The 26,676-nt window shown below is 37.5% G+C and overlaps 2 protein-coding genes across 8 annotated transcripts in view; one reads left to right on the forward strand and one right to left on the reverse strand.

The window, feature by feature from the left end:
• Positions 1–23,900, forward strand: part of CPAP (centrosome assembly and centriole elongation protein) — a 73,151-nt gene extending 49,251 nt beyond the window's left edge. For 4 of the 5 annotated variants that reach the window (XM_087436362.1, XM_087436360.1, XM_087436361.1 and 1 more), the window contains 7 exons: positions 497–581; positions 18,054–18,118; positions 18,379–18,498; positions 20,409–20,549; positions 20,628–20,712; positions 20,795–20,915; positions 23,525–23,900. In XM_087436362.1, the coding sequence (XP_087292488.1) occupies positions 497–581; positions 18,054–18,118; positions 18,379–18,498; positions 20,409–20,549; positions 20,628–20,712; positions 20,795–20,915; positions 23,525–23,717 (810 nt within the window). In that variant the 3' untranslated portion in view covers positions 23,718–23,900. The remainder of the gene's footprint in view (positions 1–496; positions 582–18,053; positions 18,119–18,378; positions 18,499–20,408; positions 20,550–20,627; positions 20,713–20,794; positions 20,916–23,524) is intronic. The other variant, XM_087436365.1, reaches the window with a different exon arrangement.
• A 2,271-nt stretch (positions 23,901–26,171) lies between these two features.
• Positions 26,172–26,676, reverse strand: part of RNF17 (ring finger protein 17) — a 126,400-nt gene continuing 125,895 nt past the window's right edge. For all 3 annotated transcript variants that reach the window (XM_004435233.3, XM_087436359.1, XM_087436358.1), the window contains exon 35: positions 26,172–26,285. In XM_004435233.3, coding sequence (XP_004435290.1) covers positions 26,187–26,285 — 99 coding nt within the window. In that variant the 3' untranslated portion in view covers positions 26,172–26,186. The remainder of the gene's footprint in view (positions 26,286–26,676) is intronic.

Here is a 26,676-nt window from a genome sequence, read left to right on the forward strand (position 1 = left end):
GTGGGGAGCAAGGAGGACATCTGCCCTACCTCTAAACCTACGGGTGTGATCTCTGAAGGCGAGAAACTTCCATCCCTGGAAGTGGACAGTTTTGAGCAATCTTCTCAGCAGGAGCTAGGACTCAGTTAGAGTGTTGGAGCAAGATGATGAGGGACGTGTTCACAGGTTGAGATTAGGAGGTTTTTGTTGATGTTGACCATGAGTTCCTGCCCTCTCCTCTGGCTAATCTGGTCACAGTCAGAGAAAACTGTTTTGTTTTACGTTGTCTGTTATGCCGTCACTTGAAGAATGAATGTATTTCCAAAGGTGGTGTGTGTTTGTGTGTAGTTCATTCCTAGATAATAGCTTGTTCACTGTTGCTTATAATGATAAATGAAAACAACATGAATGAACAGACTTACAGCATTCTCATTGCAAGCTGAGTTCTGTTAGTTTCATTCGTTGTGCTAATATAGACTAATGCTAATTTTATATTCAAAATTATCTCATATTATAGAATTCATCAGTCCGATTTCAAAAGAGTCAAATTTCTGCAGGAATCCAGGTAGAAAAATACAAGAGAAGTTATTTACCAACACAAGGTAAGAAGTTGCATGATCTTTTTATAAAATATTTCAGGAATTTAGAGAGTAGAGAATTTATACCCAATTGAAGAAACAAAACATTGTAAATATAATTGAAGCCCCTCTGTATCCTACTCCCCAAGTTTTTCCCCTTGACAGCATTCCCATTCTTGTTTTTCATTCTTTTCATACATTGTGTCCATAAATCAATATAGTATTACTTCATACTGTATGTATCCCTCTGCAATTTGCTTTTTTCTCAGTATTTTAAGACTTACCTTCATTAATACGTATAAACTATGTATTGATTTTAATAGCTGTACAGATTTTGTGTATATTTGCCAGTGTTAAGTTTTCCTGTTGATGGGTATTCAGGTTCTTTCGCAGTTTGTCAACGAGAATGAACAGGGCTGCTTAGCATGTCTTGATCTTAGGAGTTTCTCAAGGGTGTATATCAAGAGTAGGATGCTGAGTCATATTAGGTTTGTGCAACTTTAGGAGGTTTTCCCTTTGTTCTGCAAAGTGGTTTTACCAGGTTTTTACCATCAGCAGAATATGCTCTTTGTGCTTGCCAACACTTGATCTGGTCAGACTGTAAAAGTTTGGCAAATCAGATGGGTATGAAATGGTGGATTAGTATAATTTTAAAATGGTATTTCCCTGATTACTGGTAAGGTCATGGGAACATCTTCTCGTATATTTAGCGGGCATTTGGGTTTCCTCTTTTGTGAATTGCCTGTTCATTTCTTTTGACCAATTAAAACTTTGGGTATGTGTGGGTGTTTCTCCTTATTGAAATTAATTATTCTGCAAACTAATCCATTGTCAGTTACAAGCACTGCCAATATTTTCTCCAAATCTGTGTTTAACTTTTGATTTGTGTTTTTTGTATACATGTTTTTTCCTTTTTTTTTTTTTTTTTTTTAAAGATTTTATTTATTTTGTTTTTTCCCCCCAAAGCCCCAGCAGATAGTTGCATGTCATAGCTGCACATCCTTCTAGTTGCTGTATGTGGGACTCGGCCTCAGGATGGACGGAGAAGTGGTGCCTCGATGCGCACCCGGGATCCGAACCCGGGCCGCCAGCATTGCAGCGCGCGCACTTAACCACCAAGCCACGGGGCCGGCCCCATGTTTTTTCCTTTTAATATTGAATTTATCAATCTTTTTTATGTTTTGTGCTTTTCATGACTTTAAGAAATCCTCAATCTTTAGAGCACAAATATGCTATTTTCTCCTATGAACTTTTGTTTTTACAACTGGGTCTTTAATCTACCTGGAATTTTTAGAAATTATTTTTGTGAATTAAATTTAGAAAAGTAGATATAACATATGCAATTTGATAATTATAAAGGAAATACTTGAATAACTACCACCTAGATAAAGCAATAGATGAGCAGCCCCTGGAACTGCCTCCTCCATGATCATATTACATTGCTTTTCCTTGTAGTTTCTACTCTCATAGGTGCAGTTGCCACCGTAAAAAATGTTTTACTTGTTTTTGAGCTTTCTGAATAGAGTCATACTATATGTATTCTGTTGTCTTCTTTCATTATACATTATTTTTGAGATTTAATCATGTTGATCTGTAGCTCTAGTACACTAATTTTCACTAATTTCATAAATTCCATTTATGCATACATTACAATTTGCTATTCTTCTGTTGATAGTTAATTTTTCTTTAAGTTTTGGGATGTTAAACAATGATGCTGTGAACATTCTTATACATTTCTGGTACACACATTCATTTCTCTAGGGCATATACCTAGGGCTGAAATTACTGGGTAATTGGCAGGAATATTATTATACTAATAGATTTTGCCAAAATAGTTTCCAAAATGATTTTGTTCTCTCACCAGCAGTGTAAGTACTTGCTTTGCTCCACATCTTGTTAACACTTGGTGTTGTCAGACTTAAATTTTTGCCAGTCTGGTAGGAGTGTAACAGTATCTCATTATAGTTTTAATTTGCATCACCTTGATTATTAAGTATGTTGAACACCTTTGCCTATATTTATTAGTTATTTAGATTCCCTCTTTGAGAAGAAGTTGTTCAGGTCTTTTATTCATTATTCTGTGGAGATAGCTGTCTTTTTCTTTGTTGATTTGTGGGAGGGTCCCCTCCATCATAATCCTTTAACAGTTATGTGTATTGCAAATATCATCTCCCAGTCTATGGTTTGTCTTTACCCTGTATGGTATCTTTTGTTGAACCAAAATTCTTTATCTTTTTTTAATTGAAATATATATGACATATAACATTGTGTAAATTTAAGGTATACAGCATGTTGATTTGATACATTTATATATTATAATATGATTGCCAGTGTAGTGATAATTAGCACCTCTATCACGTCACATAATTATCATTTCTTTTTAGTGGTTGGAGTAATTAAGATCTAGTCTCTTAGTAAGTTTGATGATTATAATACAATTTTGTTGTCTGTATTCACTATACTGTGCATTAGATTTCTAGGACTTATTTACTACTCGTTGCAAGTTTGTACCCTTAAACACCATCTTTCCTATCTCCCAACCCTCTAACCCTTGATAACCACCATTTTGCTCTCCGTTTTTATGAGTTTGGCCTTTTCAGATTCCACATATAAGTGATGTCATACAGTATTTGTCTTTCTCTGTCTGACTTATCTCAGCATAATATTCTCAAGGTCCATCCATGTTGTCACAAATGGCAGGATGTCCTTTTGTCTCATGGCTGAATAATATTCCATTGTGTGTATACATATATATATATATATATATATATACACACCATATTTTCTTTATCCATTCATTTGTTGATGGGCACTCAGGTTATTTCTGTATCTTGGCTATTGTGAATAATGCTGCAGTAAATGTGAGAGTGCATATATCTCTTCAATATCCTGTTTTCATTTCCTTTGCGTAAATACCCAGAAGTGGAATTGCTGGATCATATGGTAGATCTATTTTTAATTTTTTGAGGAACTTCCGTATTTTCCATAGTGGTTGAACCAATTTACATTCCCACCAACAGTGTAACAGTGTACAAGGATTCCCTTTCCTCCACATCCTGGTCAGTACTTGGTATCTCTTGTCTTTTTTTTTTTTTTTTTTTTTTTTTTTGGTGAGGAAGATTGGCCATGAGCTAACAACCGTTGCCAGTCCTCCTCTTTTTGCTTGAGAAAGATTGGCCCTGAGCTAACATCTGTGCCAGTCTTCCCCTGTTTTCTATGTGGGTTGCTGCCACAGTATAGCTTGATGAGTGGTGTAGGTCCGTGCCTGGGATCCCAACCTGCGAACCCCAGGCCACCGAAGCAGAGTGCACCGAACTTAACCTCTATGCTGCTGGGCTGGCCCTCTCTTGTCTTCTTGATGATAGCCATTTCTAACAGGTGTGAGGTGATATATCATTGTGGTTTTGATTTGCATTTCCCTGATGATTACTCATGTTGAGCATCTATTCATGTATCTGATGGCCATTTGGATGTCTTCTTTGGAAAAATGTTTATTTTGTTCCTCTGCCCATTTTTTAATGGGATTGTTTGTTTTTTTTTAAATTTTCTTTATATAATTTTTTTTTCTTTTTTTGCTGAGGAAGATTGGCCCTGGGCTAACATCTCTGCCCATCTTCCTCTACTTTATATATGGGATGCCACCACAGCATGGCTTGATATGGGTCTGCGCCCAGGATCTGAATCTGTGAATGCTGGGCTGCCAAAGCAGAGTGCGTGAACTTAACCATTACACCACTGGGCTGGCCCCCTAGTTCTTTGTATAACTTGAATATTAACTCATCTGATAATATGGTTTGTGAAAATTTTCTCCCATTCTTAGGTTGCCTTTTCATTTTTTTGATTGTTTTTTTTGCTATGCAGAAGCTTTTAAGTTTGATGAATTTTGATTTGTTGATTTTTGCTTTTGTTGCTTGTGGTTTTGGTGTCACATCCAAGAAGTTGTTGCCAAGACTGATGTTGAGGAGCTTCTTCCCTATGTTTTCTACCAGAAGTTTTATGGTGTCAGGTCTTATATTTAAGTCTTTGATACATTTCGAGTTAATTTTTATGAGTGGTACAAGATAAGGGTCCAATTTTATTTTTCTGCATGTGTTTATCCAGTTTTTGCAACATCATTTGTTGAAGAGAGACTGTCCTTTCCCCATTGGGCATTCTTGCCTCACTTGTTATATATTAGTTGACCATATATGTGGGGGGTTAATTCTGGGCTATTCTGTTCCATGGGTCTATGTGTCTGTTTTCATGCCAGTACCATGCTGTTTTAATTACTATAGCTTTGTAGTAGAGTTTCAAGTCAAGAATTGTGATGCCTCCGGCTTTGTTCTTTTTTCTCAGGATTGCTTTGGCTATTTGAGGTCTTTTGTGGTTCCATACAAATTTTAGGATTGTTTTTTCTAGTTCTGTTTCCATTGGAATTTTGATAGGGATTGGGTTCAATCTATAGATGGCTTTGGATAGCATGAACATTTTAACAATATTAATTTTTACCGTCCATGAACACAAGATGTCTTTCTATTTCTTTGTCTTTGATTTCTTTCAACAAAGTTTTGTAGTTTTCATTGTACACATCTTTCATTTCCTTGGTTAAGTTTATTTCTAGGTATTTTATTGTTTTTCTTGCTATTGTGAATGGGATAGTTTTCTTTATTTCTTTTTCAGATGTTCCATTATTAGTATATAGAAGTGCAACTGATTTCTGTATGTTGATTTTATTTCCTGCAACTTTACTCAATTCATTGATTAGTTCTAACAATTTTTTTTATTTAGTCTTTGGGATTTTCTATATATAAAATTGTATCATCAGCAAAAAATGACAGTTTTACTGCTTCCTTTCCAATTTGGGTGCCTTTTATTTCTTTGTCTTGCCTAATTGCTCCAAGTAGAATTTCTAGGACTATATTGAATAGGAGTGGTGAGAGTGGACATCCTTTGTCTTGTTCCTGATCATAGAGGAAAAGCTTTCAATTTTTCACCATTGAGCATAATGTGAGATGTGGGTTTGTCATATATGGCCTTTATTATGTTGAGTTATGTTCCTTCCAAATCCAGTCTGTTGAGGGTTTTTACCATGAAAGGATGTTGTATTTTGTCAAATGCTGTTTCTGCATGTATTGAGATGATCATGTGATTTTTATCTTTCATTCTATTAATGTGAGTTATTACATTTATTGATTTGCATATGTTGAACCATCCTTGCATCCCAGGGATAAATCTCAATTGCTCATGGTGTAAAATCCTTTTAATGTGTTCTTGAATTTGGTTTACTAATATTTTGTTGAGAATTTTTGCATCATCAGGGATATTGGTCTATAGTTTTCTTTTCTTGTAGTGTCTTTTTTTTTTTTTTAAAGATTTTATTTATTTATTTTTTCCCCCCAAAGCCCCAGTAGATAGTTGTACGCCATAGCTGCACATCCTTCTAGTTGCTGTATGTGGGACTCGGCCTCAGGACAGACAGTGGTGCCTCGGTGCGCGCCCGGGATCCGAACCCGGGCCACCAGCATCGGAGCTCGCTCACTTAACCACCAAGCCACGGGGCCGGCCCTCTTGTAGTGTCTTTATTTGGCTTTGATATCAGGATAATGCTGGTTTCATAGCATGAGTTTTGAAATGTTCCCTCCTCTTCGTTTTTTTAGAAGAGTTTGAGAAGGATTGGAATTAATTCTTCTTTAAATGTGTGGTAGAATTCACCAGTAAAGCTGTCTGGTGTTCTCTATTGGGGGGTTTTGATTACTGATTCAATCTCTTTACTTGTTATTGGTCTGTTCAGATTTTTTATTTTTTCCTGATTCAGTCTTGGCAGGTTGTCTATTTCTAGGAATTTATCCATTTCTTCTAGGTTATCGAATTTGTTGGCATATAATTGTTTATTGTAGTCATTTATGACCCTGTGTATTTCTGTAGCATCATTTGTAATATTTCCTCTTTCAATTCTAATATTATGTGTTTGAGTCTTTCTTCTTTTATTAGTTAATGTAGCTAAAGGTTTGTCAATTTTGTTTATCTTTTTGAAAAACCAGCTCTTAGTTTCATCGATCCTTTCTATTGTTTTTCTGGTCTCTATTTCATTTATTTCCACTCTGATCTTTATTGTTTCCTTACTTATGCTAACTCTGGTTTACTTTGTTCTTCTTTTTCTTGTTCTTTGAGGAGTAAACTTAGGTTATTTGAGATCTTTTAAATTTTTTTTCTTTTTAAATTTATTTATCTTTTTAATTTTATGAGGTCATAATAGTTTATAACATGGTGAAATTTCAGTTGTACATTATTATTTATCAGTCACCATATATATGTGCCCCTTTACCCCTTATACCCACGTCCAATCCACTTCTCCTCTGGTAACCACTAATCTGTTCTCTTTGTCAACGTGTTAGTTTATCTTCCACATATGAGTGAAATCATACAATGTTTGTCTTTCGCTGTCTGGCTTATTTCCTTTAACATAATACCCTCAAGGTCCATCGATGTTGTTGCGAATGAGACGATTTTGTCTTTTTTTATGGCTGAGTAGTATTCCATTGTATATATATACCACATCATCTTACCCAAACATCAGGATATGCACTTGGTTGCTTCCACTTCTTGGCTCTTGTGAATAATGCTGCAGTGAACATAGGGGTGCTTAAGTCTCTTTGAATTGTTGATTTCAAGTTCTTTGGGTAAATATCGAATAATGGGATAGCTGAGTCATGTGGTATTTCTATTTTTGATTTTTTGAGAAATCTCCATACTGTTCTCCACAGTGACTGCACCAGTTTGCATTCCCACCAGCAGTCTATGAGGGTTCCCTTTTCTCCACATCCTCTCCAACATTTGTTATTTTTGGTCTTGGTAATTATAGCCATTGTAACAGGTGTAAGGTGATATCTTAGTATAGTTTTGTTTTGCATTTCACTGATGATTAGTAATGTCAAACATCTTTTCGTGTGCCTATTGGCCATCTGTATGTCTTCTTTGGAAAAATGTCTGTTCATATCCGCTGCGCATTTTTTGATCAGGTTGTTTGTTTTCTTGTTGTTGAGTTGTCTGAGTTCCTTATATATTTGGGAGATTCGCCCCTTGTTGGATATATGATATGCAAATATTTTCTCCCAGTTTGTGGGTTGTCTTTTCATTTTGTTCCTGGTTTCCTTTGCCTTGCAGAAGCTCTTTGGTCTGATAAAGTCCCACTTGTTTATTTTTTCTTTAGTTTTCCTTTTGTAGACATGGTCTTTGAAAAGATCCTTCTAAGACTGATGTCAAAGGGTGTACTGCTTATATTTTCTTCTAGGAGTTTTATGGTTTCAGATCTTACCTTAAAGTCTTTGATCCATTTTGAGTTAATTTTTGTGTATGGCGAAAGATGGTCTGCTTTCATTCTTTTGCCTGTGGCTACCCAGTTTTCCCAGCACCATTTATTGAAGAGACTTTCCTTTCTCCATTGTGTGTTCTTACCTCCTTTGTTGAAGATTAGCTGTCCATAGATGTGTGGTTTTAATTCTGGACTTTCAGTTCTGTTCCATTGATCTGTGTGTCTGTTTTTGTACCAGTACCATGCTGTTTTGGTTACTATAGCTTTGGTAGTATGTTTTGAAGTCAGGGATTGTGATTCTTCCAGCTTCGTTCTTTTTTCTCAGAAGTGCTTTAGCTATTCAGGGTCTTTTGTGCCCCCATATAAATTTTAGGATTCTTTGTTCTATTTCCTTGAAGAATGTCATTGGGATTCTGACTGGGATTGCATTGAATCCATAGATTGCTTTGGTAGTATGGACATTTTAACTATGTTTATTCTTCCAGTCTGTGTGCATGGGATGTCTTTCCATTTCTTTATGTCATCATCGATTTCTTTCAATAATGTCTTACAGTTTTCATTGTATAGGACTTTCATCTCCTTGGTTAAATTTATTCCTAGGTATTTTATTCTTTTTGTTGCGATGTATATGGGATTGTATTCTTGAGTTCTCTTTCTGCTAGTTCATTATTAGAGTATAGAAATGGAACTGATTTTGAAGGTTGATTTTATACCCCGCAACTTAGCTGTAGTTGTAGAAAACTATTTCTAATAGTTTTCTGATGGATTCTTTAGGATTTTCTATATATCAATCATGTTGTCTGAAAACAGTGAGAGTTTCACTTCTTCCTTTCCTATTTGGATTCCTTTTATTCCTTTTTCTTGCCTAATTGCTCTGGCCAGAACCTCAAGTACCGTGTTGAATAAGAGTGGGAAGAGTTGGCACCCTTGTCTTGTTCCTGTTCTCTAAGGAATGGCTTTCAGTTTGTCCCCATTGAGTATGATGTTGTCTGTGGGTTTGTCATGTATGGCCTTTATCATGTTGAGGTACTTTCCTTCTATACCCATTTTGTTGAGAGTTTTTATCATAAATGGATGTTGGATCTTGTCAGATGCTTTCTCTGCATCTAATAAGATGATCTTGTGGTTTTTATTCCTTGTTTTGTTAATGTGGTGTATCACATTGATTTGCATATGTTGAACCATGCCTGTGTCCCTGGTATAAATCCCACTGGATCATGGTATATGATCTTTCTAATGTATTGCTGTATTCGTTTTGCCAATACTTTGTTGAGGATTTTTGCGTGTATGTTCATCAGCGATATTGGCCTGTAATTCTCCCTCTTTGTATTGTCCTTCTCTGGCTTTGGTATCAGAGTGATGATTGGCCTCGTAGAATGTTTTAGGAAGTGTTCCATCTTCATCTATTTTTTTGAATAGTTTGAGAAGGATAGGTATTAAATCTTCTTTGAACGTTTGGTACAATTCTCCAGAGAAGCCATCTGGTTCTGGGCTTTTATTTTGTGGGAGGTTTTTGATTACTGTTTCAATCTCTTTACTTGTGATTGGTCTGTTCAGATTCTCTATTTCTTCTTGGTTCAGTTTGGGGAGGTTGTATGAGTCTAAGAATTTATGCATTTCTTCTAGATTGTCCAATTTGTTGGCATATAGTTTTTCATTGTATTCTGTTAAGATCCTTTGTATTTCTGTGATATCTGTTGTAATTTCTCCTCTTTCATTTCTAATTTTATTTATTTGACACTTCTCTCTTTTTTTCTTGGTGCATCAGGCTAAGAGTTTGTCAATTTTGTTTAGCTTCTCAAAGAACCAGCTCTTTGTTTCATTGATCCTTTCTACTGTTTTTTTTTTTTTGGTTTCAATTTTGTTTATCTGCTCTGTTTTATTATTTCCCTCCTTCTGCTGACCTTGGGCTTTGTTTGTTCTTTTTCTGATTCTGTTAGGTGTAGTGTAAGATTGCTTATTTAGGATTTTCCTTGTTTGTTGAGGTGGGCCTGTAATGCTAAGAATTTCCCTTTCAGGACCTCTTTTGCTGCATCCCATATGAGTTGGTATGGTGTATTTTCATTTGCATTTGTCTCCAGATATTCTTTGATTTCTCCTTTAATTTTTTCAATGATCCATTGGTTGTTCAGTACCATGTTGTTTAGTCTCCACATCTTCGTCACTTTCCCAGTTATTTTCTTGTAGTTGATTTCTAGTTTCATAGCATTATGGTCAAAAAAGATGCTTATGATTTTAATCTTAAATTTATAGAGGCTTGCCTTGTTTCCCAACATAGGGTCTATCCTTGAGAATGTTCCATGTGCGCTTGAGAAGAATGTGTAGTCTGCTGTTTTTGGATGGAGTGCTCTGTGTATGTCTATTAAGTCCGTCTCGTCTAGTTTTTCATATAAGTCCACTATTTGCTTCTTGACTTTTGTTTGGATGATCTATCCATTTAGGTAAGTGGAGTGTTAAGGTCCTCTACTATTATTGTGTTGTTGTTGATATCTCTTTTTAGGTTTGTTAATAATTGCTTTCTATACTTTGGTGCTCCTGTGTTGGGTGCGTGTATATTTATAAGTGATATGTCTTCTTGGTGGAGTGTCCGTTTTATCATTATATATTGCCCTTCTTTGTCTCTCATTACTTCTTTTTATCTTGAAGCCTACTTTGATATAAGTATGGCAACACCTGCTTTCTTTTGTTTGCCATTAGCTTTGGGTATTGTCTTCCATCCTTTCACTTTAAGCCTGTGTTTGTCTTTAGAGCTGAGATATGTTTCCTGGAGGCAGCAAATTGTTGGGTCTTGTTTTTTAATCCATCCAGCCACTCTATGTCTTTTGATTGGGGAATTCAATCCATTGACATTTAGAGTGATTATTGATATATGAGGGCTTAATGCTGCCATTTAATCACTTGTTTTCTGGTTGTTCTGTATTTCACTTATTTCTCGTCCCGTATATTTCGGACTACCAATTCAGTTTGATAGTTCTCTATGATGGTTTTCTCAGTTTTCTCTTTATATATCATTGGTGTCTCTGTTCTGATTGTTACTTGTTACCCTGAGGTTTGTATAAAATTCTTGTAGATGAGATAGTCCATTTTCTGATAGCCTCTTATTTCCTTAGTCTAAGCCAATTCCATCCTTTTTCTCTTCCCCTTTTAAGTTATGGTTGTCACAACTTCTTCCATCTTGTGTTGTGAGTTTGTGGTTAAAATGACGGGATTGTAATTACTTTTGATATTTTCCTTCCCTTTATTTTTAATATTATAATTAAATGTTTTCTAACCTGTTCTCATAGAGCGCTGCAATTTTCTGATTTTGTCTGCCTGTTTATCTCCTTGCTTAAGGCTTTGTAAACACTTTCTTTTTTTTTTCAGGTATGAGGGCCTTCTTGATCATTTCTTGTAGTTGGGGTCTTGTGGTGATGAACTGCCTTAGCTTTTGTTTCTCTAGGAAAGTTTTTATTTCTCCCTCATATCTGAAGGATATTGTCGCTGGATAGAGTATTCTTGGTTGAAAGTTTTTGTCTTTCAGAATTTTGAATAATCATTCTCTTCTCTCCTAGCCTGTAAGGTTTCTGCTGAGAAGTCTGCTGAAAGCCTGATATGGGTTCCATTGTAACTTATTTTCTTCTGCCTTGTTGCTGCCCTTAATATTTTTTGTCATTGACTTTTGCCAGTTTTATTACTATATGACTTGGAGAAGGTCTTTTTACGTTGATATAATTAGGAGTTTTATTAGCTTCTTTTACTTACATTTCCATCTCCTTCCCCAGGTTTGGGAAGTTCTCAGCTATTATTTGTTTGAACAAGCTTTCTGCTCCATTCTGCCTCTCTTCTCCCTCTGGAATGCCTATAATCCTTATGTTGCATTTCGCAATTGAGTTGGATATTTCTAGGAGATTTTCTTCATTTCTTTTAAGTTTTAGTTCTCTCTCCTCCTCCATCTGAAGCATTTCTGTGTTTCTGTCCTCCAGACTGCTAATTCTCTCCTCCGTAATATCAGCTCTGTTCTTCAGGGATTCCAGATTTTTCTTTACGTCATCCATTGTTTTTTATCTCCAACATTTCTGATTGGTTTTTCTTTACAGTTTCTGTCTCTGTTGTGAAGAAGTCCCTCTGTTCATTAATTTTATTCCTGATTTCATTGAACTGTCTATCTGTAGTTTTTTGTAACTCATTGAATTTTTTATGGTATCTATTTTTAATTCTCTGTCATTTAGACTGTAAATTTCTGTGCCTTCAGGATTGATTTCTGTGTGCTTGTCATTTTCCTTCTGGTCTGGAGTATTAATATATTTCTTCATACTATTAGATGGCGCTGATTTGTGCCTTCCCATAGTGATAGTATTTGGTCTCAGATTCCACCTGCCACTGCTGGGGTGGGGGTTCAGGAGCTGTGTATTCTGAGCCCACCACAATCCCCGGCATCTCTGTCTGTCCTTTGGAATCTATGCCAACGGAGCCCATTTGCGATTGCCAGTTTGCTTGCTGGGTCACTGCTGCTGCTTTTCTATTGTACATGTGGGTGTTCTCGCCTACCAGCTGAGCTGGTGTGCTGCTCAGGGGGAGCAGCGCTCTCTTTCGTGTGTGTGATCCCGCGGCCATTCTTGCTCTGCCCTCGCTGTCTGCTCTTCAGGGGCGCTGGTTTGATGAAGACACCCCTGCAATAGCGTAGCCTCCTCTGTGTGGAGGTTTTCCACAGGCTGTGAGGGAACTTGGAGACCAAAGGTGTTCCTGCGGAGAGCTGCCTCTCCCTCCTCTTTTCTCAGAGCCGTGTGTGGTCCCACGCTCTGGGTCGTTGCCGGCAAGGGAGAGGTGATCCCCTTACCTCCTTCCACTTCTTCCTGGGGGGGGGTCCAGCATTTCCACCTTCAGACATATGGCTGTGTGGGTCTGTGAGACGTCTTTTGTGTTGTGTGTATGTCCTCTCTTGGTTTATGAATGTCCTTTTCATTGTATCTTAGGAGGGAGAGACTAAGGGAAGAGCTCTCTCTACCATGATGCTGATGTTACCTCTTTTAATTTTTTAATATATACATTTGTCATTATAAACTTTCCTCTCAAAACTGCTTTTGCAGCATCCCATAGGTTTTGGTATATTGTGTTTTCATTTTCATTTGTTTCAAGATATTTTTTAATTTCCCTTTTGATTTCTTCCTTGACCCATTGGTTTTTTAGAAGAGTGTTGTTTACTTGCCATTTATTTGTAGATTTTCCAGCTTTTCTCTTGTTGTTGATTACTAATTTCATACCATTGTAGTCAGAAAAGATAGTTGGTATGATTTCAATCTTCTTAAATTTCCTAAGACTTGTTTTTTGTCCTGTCATATGATCTATCCTGGAGAATGTTCCATGTGCACTTGAGAAGAATGTATATTCTGCTCCTGTTGGATGAAATGTCTGTTAATTCCATTTGGTCTAAAGTGTGGTTCAATTCCAGCGTTTCCTTCTTGATTTTCTGTCTGGATGATTTATCCATTCCTGACAGTAGGGTATTGAGTCCCCTGCTATTATTGTATTGTGGTCTATTTCTCTCTTCAGATCTGTTAATATTTGCTTAATATATTTAGGTGCTCCGATTTGGGTTCATATGTATTTACAATTGTTGTATCTTCTTGATGTATTGACCCCTTTTATCATTATATAATGACCTTCTTTGTCCCTTGTTACTGTTTTTGGCTTAAAGTCTATTTTGTCTCATGTGAGCATGGCTACCCCTGCTTTCTTTTGGTTTCCACTTGCATGGAATATCTTCTTCCATCCCTTCACGAATTTGAGCCTATGTGTGTATTTAGAGGTGAAATGAGTCTCTAAGGCAGCATATAGTTGGGTCTTGTTTTTATTTTATTTCTTTTGTGAGGAAGATTGGCCCTGAGCTAACATCTGCTGCCAATCTTCCTCTATTTTGTATGTGGGATGCCGTCACAGTGTGGCTTGATGAGTGGTGTGGAGGTCCACACTTGGGATCTGAACCTGCGAATCCCAGGCCACTGAAGCAAATGCACGAACTTAACCACTACACCACTGGGCCAGCCCGTTGTGTCTTGTTTTTGTATCCATCAGCCACTTTGTGCTTTTTGAATGGTGAATTCAATCCATTTACATTAGTTGATAATTGATGTATGAGGGCTTACCACTACCATTTTATTTATTGCTTTCTGCCTGTTTTGTATTTCTCTTGGTTCTTTTTCCCTCTGTTTCTGCCTGTATTTGTAAATTGGTGTTTTCCATGGTGGTAAGCTCTGCTTCCCCATGTGTTATGTTTCATGGGTCTGCTCTAGATTTTTGCTTGTGGTTACCAAGAGGTTTAAATAACACATCTCATAGATAAAATAGTCCATTTTATGCTGATAACAGCTTATCTTTGTTCACCTATAAAGGCTCCACCCTTCTACTCCTCCCCTTTTATGTTTTTGATATCACAATTGACCTCTTTTATGCTGTGTATTCATTAACCAATTATAGTAGCTTTAGTTATTTTTCATACTCTTTTCCTTTAACCTTTATACTGTAATTAAGTTGTTAATATACCATCTTGTTATAGTATTTGAGTTTTCTGTTTCTCACTATAAATTTTCACTTTTTTCCAATGTGTTGTACACTTTCGTATGTTGTCATGTTGCTAATTAGTGTCTTTTTGTTTCAGCTTGAAGAACTCTTTTCATCATTTTTTGCAAGGCAGGTCTAGTGGTGATGAACTCCCTCAGCCTTTGTTTGGGAAAGCCCTTACTTCTCCATCATATCTGAAGGATAACTTTGCCAGGCTGGCCATTTTTATCTTTCAGTTCTTTAAATATATCATTCCACTCTTTCTTGGCCTGTAGAGTTTCTGCTGAGATATCCGATGATAACCTAAGGGGGTTCCTTTGTACATTACTTCTTTTTTTCCCTAGCTACCTTTAAGATTTTCTTTATCATTGCTTTTTGACAGTTTCATTATAGTGTATCTTGGAGAAGGTCCTTTGCCATTGAGGTAATAGGCTGTTCTATTAGCTTTGTGGACTTGTGTGTCCAAGTCCTTCCCCAGGTTTGGGAAGTTGTCAGCTATTATTTCTTTAAATAAACTCTGCCCCCTGCTCCCTCTCTTCTCCTTCTGGGACACCAATTATTCAAATATCTGCCTTTCTAATGGAATCCCACAGCTCTTGGTGGCTTCACTCTTTTTAAATCTTAGTTTCTTCTCGTCTAACTGTAGTATTTCTGTATTCCTATCCTCTAAGTCACATATTCTTTCTTCTATCTGGTCTGCCCTGCTGTAGATGCTCTATTGCATTCTTCATCTCATTCATTGAATTCTTCAGCTCCAGAATTTCTGTTTGGTTCTTTTTTATAATTTCAATCTCTTTAGTAAAGAGCTTCTGTTCATTAATTTTATTCATGATTTTCTGGAATTGTCTGAGTTTTCTTGTAGCTTATTGAATTTCTTCACAACAGCAATTTTGAATTCTTTATTTAGTAGATCACAGTATTCCTTGCCTTTGAGTTCAGTTGCTTGGAGAATTATCATTTTCTTTTTGTGATATCATGTTTCTTTGATTTTTTTGGTAGTGTTTGTAGCTCAGTGCTTCTGTTTTCACATTTGAAGTAGCGGATACCTCCTTAACTAAGCTTCTGTGACTTCTTTGGTTCTTACAGTTCACCAGGCTGGCTATTAGAAACCTTTCTTTTGTATTCCAGAAGGTGGTGCTAAAGCTCAAGTTTGTGGTTTCTCCCTTGCCCACCAACTGTGGCCTGTTTTCTGAACACACTCCTTGTCTCTTGGAGCACGTTGTTGTGGATGCTCTCGTGAGTGTGCACAAGGAGCTGGCAGCAGAGTTGGGGTGGTGTAGGGCAGAGCACTTGGGGCTTTGAGGGTCCCTGTGGGCCTAGTGGGGAGATCCTCAAGTGGGGTACTACTGGAGGCTTGTGGGTGGACTTCTTGCTGAAGTCCTGAAGCAGACAGCAGGAACCACATTCCTTCAGTGCCCTTTGATATTCTTTTCTGCTTCCTTCCCTTTCTCCTCCCTCCTGCTAGTCATGGAGTTCCCTCCTCAGAAATCCGAGTGCTCTTGGAGAGAAACAGGTTTCTCCAGCCACAAACCACATAACTGGGATAGCCAGGCAGTCACTCACTGCTTTTGCTTTCCACCTCTTCCTTGGGAGAGGTCATCGCTGCCACTGCTACACAGGTTAGTGGTGCAGTGTCACCCTGGGTTAGGGGGCAGCTCTGGCAAGTTCCTCCCTCTCCTCTGTGTATGAACTTGTCTCTGTCCTGGTCTGATGGCATGCTGGCATCTCCTCTGAAGCAGGCTGGACTTCTTCAGATTCTCTCTTGTCTTTGGGTATTTGCTCAGCTTTGCATGCTCCAAGTCTTTTCTCCAGTCGCAGTGAGTGGGAGTGGGGCAGGTTTGCCAACTTCCCTTGGGTCCACAGCCCTTACTGAGGCCTTGTTTATTTTTAGGTGGACAGATGGGCAAGAATCCTCCCAGATCCCTTGGTTAAGGTGCTGAGACACTTTTGTTTGGTTATGGATGTCTAATTAGTTTTTTAAAAAGATGAGAGAAAAGAGGAATGACTTATGCCACCATGATGCTGACATCACCTTAAAAATTCCCAAAATTCTTATTTTAATGTGGTTGAATTTCAGTTTTTTTCCTTTATGGGTAATGCCTCTTAAGTCTTTCCCTATCTTGAGGTCATAAACATATCCTCCTATATTATCTATATCTAGCTATTCCAGCACTGTTTATTAAATACTTTTACTCTTCCCATCCCTTATGTTATACATAAGTTTATAAGCTGTGTATATACAGTACTCAGTATGGTGAACACACCCCTAGGAGTCCGAACTCTATGCTCCTGTTCACCTCTCCTTGATCCTCCCAGCTAAGTGAATGCTTAGAGGCTTCAAGTTAATGTTCATGAACAACTTGAGAGAATTAAGGTTAATGGGTGTGAATCCTGGTTCTGCCTTTTATTAATTGACAACTGTGGCATGTTATTTAACCTCTCAGCCTTGATTTCCTCACCTGTAAAATGGAGTATTATTCTTCTATGGACAGTGGTTATAAGATTTAGAAATAAGCTAACACAGAGCTCAAATGGTAGTGCATGGTTTACTTTGCACCTATGAGGTGGAGGAAGTTATTCTCATTCGTCATATCTAAAACTGAGCACTCCTTTTATCACCAGAACCTTATCTACCATCACCTGTTTGCTCAGGCCAAAACTTCTGTCTCCATGGATGCCACACAAGCCTTCCCATATGCTACAGCCTCCTAACTGGCCTCTGCCTTTCTTCTTCTTCTCTAATCTATTCTCCCTGTAGCATCCAGCATCCATTCTAGTTTTTAACATATGAGTCAGATCCTGGCACTTGCTTGAAACCCTTCAAATTTGGGAGTGTTTATAATATGACCCACTGGCATATAGGAAAAAAAATATTAGAACTTCAGTATATTTTTAAAACTTCAGGGGCCGGCCCAGTGGTGTAGTGATTAAGTTCATGTGCTCCGCTTCGCCGGCCCAGGGTTCACAGGTTCAAATCCCGGGCATGGACTGATGCACCACTCATCAAGCCGGGCTGTGGTGGCATCCCACATACAAAATAGAGGCAGATGGGCACAGATGTTAGCTCAGGGACAATCTTCCTCATCAAAAAAAAAAAGTTCACCTCAACTTGTTGGTAGTGGTGGTGGTATGTGTGTTTGTATACTTATTTTATAATGTATGTATTACCAATGCAGCATATCATTGAGGTGTTGGTCATGATCTAAAAAGTTTAGACCTAGCTATTAGATCTAGATTGTAATTAAATCCTCAGTTATTTTTCAAGCCAAATTCTCTGTGTATTCTTGGATGCTTCTCTTATCTCTACCCCACACCTAGCATCTGATAAAGCCCTCATGATTGTCTCCAAAATGCCTTCGGGTCCATCTGTTAGGTTAACTGAGCACCTGTCTCGTACTACAGATTGTAAACCATCAGAGAACAGGTACTGTCTTTGCCTTTCTTGGTCACCCAGGACTTAAGTACCTGAATAAATATTTGAACTTCTATAATGAAGAACTCCTACAAATTAATAAAGAAAAATATTAAGACTTCCTTATTTAATGGGTAAAGGACAGCAGTTCACAAAAGAAGGATATGAACTAAGGAAATGTTTGACCATAATATTAAGTAAATTTAAAACTTTCAATTAAACATTAAAACTAACTCTGATAATTATATTCTAACAGGTAATCCATCTCGAAGATCCAAGTCTATGCCTCCTCGTGATTTAGGCAGTTCGGATAAGGGACAAGTAAATCTCTTTATATTTTTATATATTCAAACATAGATTACTCAGGCTTGAAATTGATTAGTTAACTGACTTAAGTTTCTAAACCATTTACAAAGGAGGCTTTTTACTTTACATGGTGAATGTTTTCTATAGAACACCAAACACTAGTCATAGAACCTTATAATAGTAGAATCTGGCTTTTGGAAATAAGTGTAAGTTTTAGCTGCTGTAAATGTTATTACATGTCCTTTGGGACAGATGAGAGCCTCTTGTCCTTACAGACTGCCTCACCCAGGGAGCCCCCTGAACCAGTGGACCTCCCAGATCCTGCATATAAAGAAGAGGATGAAAAAGAGGAAAAAGAAGAAATTCAGGGAGAAATCAGTCATCCTGATGGAAAGGTTAAAAATTTAAAAAAAAATAATACTATAAAAAATAAATATGGGTTAAAATAGAGTTGAAACAGATTCTAAAATAACTGATCTTTAAGACTGTTGATGGGGCTTAAGAACTTGCAGTACTTTGGGGCATGACTTTGGCTTAAACCTTTGGATTCCTCTAAAAATGCTCACTATACAGTGTTCGTTTAGTTGCCATGTCTACTTGAGAGATGCAGGTAAAGAAGGAATACAGTCCCTTTGTTTAAACTCGTTGTTCTTCCTCCAAACAAAGCTAAAATGCCTTTGCAATCCTTTACTTTTAAAAATATTTTTTAAAAGCCTCAGTTCTAGGCCTTATCCTTCTTGCAGCCTTTCTTAAATACATCCTGGGTCAGGTGTCTTTCTCTCTGTCTCCAGCCTGCACAATTTTAGTCTTGTGCATGAGAAAGGTTTGGAGTGGGAAAACTGCCTGGCTGGGTGTTCCAGCTACAAGGAGGAATGAAGGAAGGGACATAAACAGCATTTGTTACCAGGGAGGTAATGAAGGAATTTTTCCTCAGGTTTATAGAGAATTTACTTTTCCAAATGCCCTCATCTGATCCATTTTAATTGAAATTATAAGGCAAAAGTTCACTGCTAGTTTTGAGGAATGAGGGAAGGACAAAGAACAACAGTCAAAAGAAGCAGACTTTTCCTGTACAAGCTCTAGTTTAGGGTAACAAATTGTTATGCTGCAGGGTTTCCTCTTTTAGAAGAATTCCAGCTAATAAATGGAAAAGGAATGAGAAAGTTAGAGTATCACCAGTTTACAGCCTCTAATGAAGTAAAGGCTCTAGGCAGCAGTCACTGCTGACTCCTGAAACCATAGATGAAAAATGGATGGGGCCTCATGGCACATCTGGCATGACCCGGTCAGGCCTGAGGCCGGGGGCGACAACTGTGTACTGTGCTTCTGAAGGTGTTGCCATGAGAAGCTCACAGCAGCACCTAGAAAGTATTAATATCAGAATAATTTAACTGGAATTTAATCAAGCCTCTAGATCTAACTACTGGTTCTTTTAAGGAAATATAGGGGATATGAGAACATGTTAAATGACACCATAATGGGAAAGCAATCAAATCCAGAATGTGAGAAATTTTACATGTTCAGTGACCCAGTTCCTTCAACAAGTAATTGGCATCAAAGAGGAGGAAAGGACAGGACTGTTAAAATTGAGATTTAAGAGACACGTCAACCCAGTGTTGTGGGAGGACCTTGTTTTGGTCCTGATTCAAATAAACTGTAAAAAGCCTTTTTTGTGAATTTAGGGAAAACATTATACATGGTTATGATGCGATGAAGGAATTAGTTTGTAGGGGTAATGCTGACTTGGTCACGTTAAAAATCCTTCCATTAGAGACATCTACTGAAGTGTGTACAGGGTACGTCTGCAGTTTGCTTTAAAAAACTCCACCAAAGGAAGAGTGTTGGGGGAACAGGTGACATAAGAATGGTGATGTGTAGATACTTAAAGTTGATTGTTATGAGTTTAACAACTCTCTCTCCTTTTGAAGGAATGTTTTACTTTTTTGTGTGTGTGAGGAAGATCAGCCCTGAATTAACATCTGTTGCCAATCCTCCTCTTTTTGCTGAGGAGGATTGGCCCTGGGCTAACATCCGTGCCTGTCCCTCTACTTTATATGGGACGCCACCACAGCATGGCTTGACAAGTGGTGCATTGGTGCGCACCTGAGATCCGAACCTGCGAACCCCGGGCCGCCGAAGCAGAGTGCATGCACTTAACCACTAAGCCACTGGGCCAGCCCCATGTTTTACTTTTTATTATGAAAAATTTCAAAGTAGGCAGTTAGGAAGAGCATTAGGGATGTTTTGTCACATAGTCTCAGGAGGAAATCTTATATATTGATAATCTTGTTTTTCTTTTTTGTAGATAGAAAAGGTTTATAAGAATGGGTGCCATGTTATATTGTTTCCAAATGGAACTCGAAAAGAAGTAAGTGCAGATGGGAAGACTGTCACCGTCGCTTTCTTTAATGGTGACGTGAAGCAGGTCATGCCAGACGAGAGAGTGGTAGGTTTCCGTGAGGTGTTTTTCTTCATGGCTTAAACTTCTCTGAATAAAAGGCACACTGACTTCATGTCTTTGCAGATCTACTACTACGCGGCTGCCCGGACCACGCACACTACTTATCCAGAAGGACTAGAAGTCTTACATTTCTCAAGTGGACAGATAGGTAAAAACTTGCTCTGCCCTCTCCTTATTAAATTCTTCCCTTCCTTTATAATTAAATATTTATAGTAACCTTTTTTAAATAGAAAAACATTTCCCAGATGGAAGAAAAGAAATCACGTTTCCTGACCAGACTATCAAAAACTTATTTGCTGATGGACAAGAAGAAAGCATTTTCCCAGATGGTACAATTGTCAGAGTACAACGGTATGATAGCTGTTAAAATTTATTTCTAGGTTTTTCCATTTTCATGGTTCCATTTTATTATCAATTTAATTTTTAAAATCTTAAAACATTTGTGTATGTGTAAGTCATTCAAAATTTCAGTGAGTTCAGAAGTGGGCAAAGAAGGACACTTTTAGAGCAGGTGAGTTTGGAACTAGTTTGAGATATATAGATCTGGAGACTTAAAGGTAGTGTAAATAGCACTTCAGGAAAGGAGAATGGCAAGTATTTGTTTAGAAATAATTTTGTGAAATTTGAAAACAGTGAATGAGACACAAAAAAGGAAAGCTGCCCTGTCACTTTTTAAAATAACCAAACAGTGGCAGCCGTGTTTAAATTAAACTCTCTCTTCTCTTACTTATAGTTTGATTTTCTGGATCTCCTTGTCCCAGCCTGATAAGCACTTTACTCCTCCAGCCTCCCTGATCCAATTCTTTAGAATTAGCAACCTCCAGGCCGGCCCAGTGGCATAGTGGTTAAGTGTGCACGCTCTGCTTCTGGTGGCCCGGGTTCGGATCCTGGGTGCAGAGCTATGCTGCTTGTCAAGCCATGCTGAGGTGGCGTGCCACATAAAGTAGAGGAGGATGGGCACAGATGTTAGCCAAGGGCCAATCTTCCTCAGCAAAAAATAAAATAAAGGTTTATCCTTCTGAGGGTTAACATTTCTTAAAGTTAGAGATGACTTCTTTAAGTGACTTCAATTCACAATAAAGAGCCTTTTTTTTTTTTTTTTTGAGGAAGGTCAGCCCTGAGCTAACATCCGTGCTAATCCTCCTCTCTTTGCTGAGGAAGACCAGCTCTGAGCTAACATCTATTGCCAATCCTCCTCCTTTTTTTGCCCCAAAACCCCAGTAGATAGTTGTATGTCATAGTTGCACATCCTTCTAGTTGCTGTATGTGGGACGCCGCCTCAGCACGGCCGGACAAGCGGTGCGTCGGTGCACACCCGGGATCCGAACCCGGGCTGCCAGTAGTGGAGCGCGCGCACTTAACCGCTAAGCCACGGGGCCGGCCCAAGAGCATCTTCTAATCACCATTTTAATTAAAACCATGGTGAAGGTTTATCAAATCCAGTGTCGTACTTTTAGTTTTCACCCTCCTCTCCTAGAGTGTGACAATTATGTGCCCGTTAACTTGTATACAACTAATACATCGTAGATGCATTTAACTAACTTGAATTCTATAACATAAACTTGGCCAAAAAAAAAAAAGGTAAAAACATGAATTCAAATAATGTAGGAACTTCTTATGGTCCTCATAGTGTTTTTCTCTTAACATGGCCTGAAACTATTTGGTGCTCAACTAAATAAATAGCAGTTTGTTCTAAAATCTGAGGAAAATCTTATGTGTACACTATACTTTGAATGATTTCAGGAACTTTTCAATTTTTTAACTCTGAAACTTTCTATAATAAAAAGTAGAGAAAATAATATGAAAAACTGTGTACCCATCTGTCCATTTTCAAGTATTAACTCATCGCCAATCTTTTTTCATCTACACTCAAGCAAATCCCAGATATTATATTAGTTCATTCAGGATTATTTCTTTATTGACATATAATTGACATTAGTTTTAGGTGTATAACATAATGATTTGATATTTGTACATACTGTGAAATGATCACCACAATACGTCTACTTAACGTGTCACCAGACAAAATTTTTTGTGCGAGATGAAGACTTTTAAGATTTACTCTCTTAGCAACTTTCAAATATGCAATTCATTCAGGATTATGTTGGCATTTTTCACTCATAGCGGTGGTTCTCAAACTTTACTGTATGTTAAAATCACCTGGAAGGATTGTTCAAATGCAGATTGGGCCCCATCCCAATAATATGCATTTGTAAGGAGTTCTCAGGTGATGCTGACACTCCTGGGCCAGGGGCTGCACTTAGATAATGGCTTTTAGGTCTACCACTTGTATGTGGCACAAAGCCATCACAGTCATATAAAATTTGAGAAATAACCAAAATAGAAAAAAACCACTCTCTTGAGAACTGGTGATTCCTAATCTTTAACCCTAGCTTTATGTTTCTAATGGCACATTATACCTATATTTAGGGGTTTAGTTTGAATGTCCCACAGACAATCAAGTTGATATTAACTATTTTCCATATTCTGCTTCTTTGTTCCATTGCTTCAAAACACGACTTAAGTCCGATCATGCCACTTCCCAGGAATATAGCTCTCTTCTCTAACCTGGGAAAGAGCAAGCACTCAGACAGCTTTTAACTTATTGAAAAGAATATGAGTCCAAACTGAAAGCCATATTTTAATACAACGCCCAGGTTTTTTAGAGGCAGAACACACATAAAGTCAAAAGCAGCCTACACATTTTGTGGTGAAAACAAATTTATTAAAATAAACTTTTCATGGGCACATACAAGTGCTTATCTGATAATTGGAACTATCAACCTGCAGCAGAAACGTGTGGAAAGAATTTGCAAGGAGATCTGGTGCTGGGAAAAGCACCAAGGGATGTTCTAGGAGAGGAAATAACTGCCAGAGTCAGAAGGTTACTTATAAATTGTTTTCCTGTCGTGTATTTCGTATTTTCAAAGAAATTAAATTCTATTATTTTAAATTTACAGAGATGGCAACAAAATCATAGAGTTTAATAACGGCCAAAGAGAACTACATACTGCCCAGTTTAAGAGACGGGAATATCCAGATGGCACTGTTAAAACTGTATATACAAATGGTCATCAAGAAACAAAATATACATCTGGTCGAATCAGAGTTAAAGACAAGGACGGAAATGTTCTAATGGATACAAAATTGTGATGATCCTTGTGTGTGACTAATCATGCAATAACACTAACTTGATTTTCTTGTTAAAAAAGGTACATTTCTTGTGGATCCTGTGGTTTAATGTATATAAACTGTGTGTGTGTGTGAATGGACGAGGTTATGTTTGGATTAGAAAATAAAACTCGGCAGCTGCTTTTTATACTTTGAAATCACAAAGACAGCTTTCATTTTTAATTCACCTGTCCTGTCTTTCTACAGTTAAACGCATGACTAAGGAAAGCATTATTACTTTGTTATAAACTGGATAGACTTTAAAAATAGTAAGTGGGCACTTTTATTGGTTGGAGATGGTTATAAAAACCAAGAAGTCCAAGAAATGCAGTATCTCATAGATTTTCCATGGGCACATCAGCCATAGAACAAAGACTTAACACAGAAAGTTTACTCAAGGAGTAAGAGCATCTCTCCAGTCAAAACATTACTGTGTTCAATTAGTACTCAAAGCATTTTATCTACTACAGAGGTTCTTTAGTTGTAATAGACTGGGAAGTTAAAATAACAAATGAATACAAATAGGTCCAACAGTAAAACAGAAGACTTCATTCTATGAGAACAAATGATCTCATAGTGAGGGGTGATGATACAACTGGTCAAAATGGGACACTTGAGAATGGAGGGGGTGTGGAAAATAACTAGCTGGTGTATACTGATTGACCACAGGTACCTTGATGTTATAGCCTATAAAACTATAGGCTGACAGAAGCAAGATGTCCTTGAAGGAAGGGCAAGTCACCTACATGTAAATTTATATAACTATAGGTTGGTCCAGTCACTCAGTGCAGTATGACAATAGTGTTGGCAATGACTCAGTTAAAAAAATAGGTGGATGTATTAATTTCTGGTGATTTAAGAACTGAACATGAAAAATGTCTAAAACTTTTCAAAGACAATAGGAGTTAGTTATATATATTACCTCAGGATAGAGAAGGATTTTTATTTTATTATTTTTTTTTAATTTTTTTTTTTTAATTTTATTTATTTATTTATTTTTCCCCCAAAGCCCCAGTAGATAGCTGTATGTCATAGCTGTACATTGTTCTAGTTGCTGTATGTGGGACGCGGCCTCAGCATGGCCAGAGAAGCAGTGTGTCGGTGCGCGCCCGGGATCCGAACCCGGGCCGCCAGCATCGGAGCGCACGCACTTAACCGCTAAGCCACGGGGCCGGCCCTAGAGAAGGATTTTTAAATGAGACACAGAAACCTTAATTAAAAGGTTGATAAGTGAGTGAAAACTTTCTTTTTGCCCAAAGATACCACAAAAACGAGAAAAGATAAGCCACAGACTAGGAAAAGATACAATTACCTGACAAAGCATTAATATCCAGAATATATAAGGAATTCCTACAAATCAATGATAATTACAAACTCAATAGAAAAATAGACAAAGGATATGAACAAGCAATAAACAAGTGACTACGAAACCAGTCAATGTGTATTAAAATAAGATACCTTTTTATACTAGTATCATGTACCGGCAAATAATGGTCTGGCCACACCATGTGTTGGCAAGGAACTCAGACTACTGGTGATGGAGTAAATTGGTAAAACAACTTTTTGGAAAGCAATTACCCCATGACCTAGTAAATTCCACTACTAAGTATATATACTAGAAAACCCCTACAACTGTACTGACAATTGACAATGTCTAATTTCTTAAGCTGAATATACGTTATAAAATGACCTAAAATGGTGTCTTTTTCATGTGCCTAAAATATTTCATTTCAAAATTACAGTAAAATAAAACAAAATATTTGAAAGCAAATATTTATTATTTTTTCAAACAGTTCCTAACAGTTCAACATGTAATAAAAGGGGGAGGGAAAAAAAGGCCAGCACTATTGCAGAACAAGTCAAAAAAAATAAGCCTGAAATGGTCTACATATAACAGAAAACTTTCTTCTGGGCTGCCGTAGATGCTCTGTACTGTATACCTGGAAAACAAAATGTGTTATTTTAAACTTTTGCTTAATGCTAATGTTCAAGTTGAGTTACTGAATCACTTGTTACATTTACATTAATGGATCAAGAGTTAGCTGGTTACCCAAGTACTTTCATAACTTTGTTATTAGGACATTGATTGTTCATTAGTGCTATATGCATACCATACAGTTATGTGCTTAAATTATTTATAGTGCCCACCTTCTGCTCTTCTCCTTATCCCTCTAACTATCTGGTACTATGAATTAAGTCATGATAGCCATTCCAAGCATTCTTAGATATGGAACCTCTTTGATACTGGTATTCAGAGAAGGGCCTATGAAAGAGAAATCTGGAAGAGAGCTTTTCGTTGAGCTTTGTTGTCATTCCTTTGAGAAATCAAGGAAAGTCCAAAGGTGCTTTTATATTCAATTTAGCATTAATCTCTGCTATATTAGTAGTCACATGCCAATGCTGATTATAAGGATGAACAAGAAGGGTGAACAAGAAGTCATGATACTTACATCATTCATCTTCATCTGCGAGCCCCATTTCTACTAATGACATATGAACTGGATACTGTTCATCTTCATATAATGTCACTATTTGTTCTGGCGCCTGAGCCTAAAATTAAAAGACATACAAGTTTCCCCTGCTATCTGAAAAGTCACTTTACACCACTTCACTTTCACAAAAGACCTACATTAGTACCAGTGTTTGTTAACCAAAAGAAATCCAAAGAGGATCTTCGTTTTTATGAAAAAAGGCAAAAAGTGAAAATAGCGTTCAGCATTTGTTTTGCAGCAAGCCGCTATCGAGGCAATGCGCACCCCAAGCAGCAAGAGTGGTGCCACCAAGCGCCTTCCCCGGGAACTACACTTAACAGCTCAGCATCAAGCCACCACGCCTTTGAACTGTGTCTCTGAGCACCTGTGCTTTCTCTCGATTTATTTTGGTTATTTTTTGGGTCTGGGAACACTCAAAAATTTTTCCCATATAAATTAGTGGTAATTGC

Source organism: Ceratotherium simum, chromosome 10 (assembly GCF_057802395.1).
Source record: "Ceratotherium simum simum isolate JZ-2026a chromosome 10, ASM5780239v1, whole genome shotgun sequence".
Lineage (NCBI taxonomy): Eukaryota > Metazoa > Chordata > Mammalia > Perissodactyla > Rhinocerotidae > Ceratotherium > Ceratotherium simum.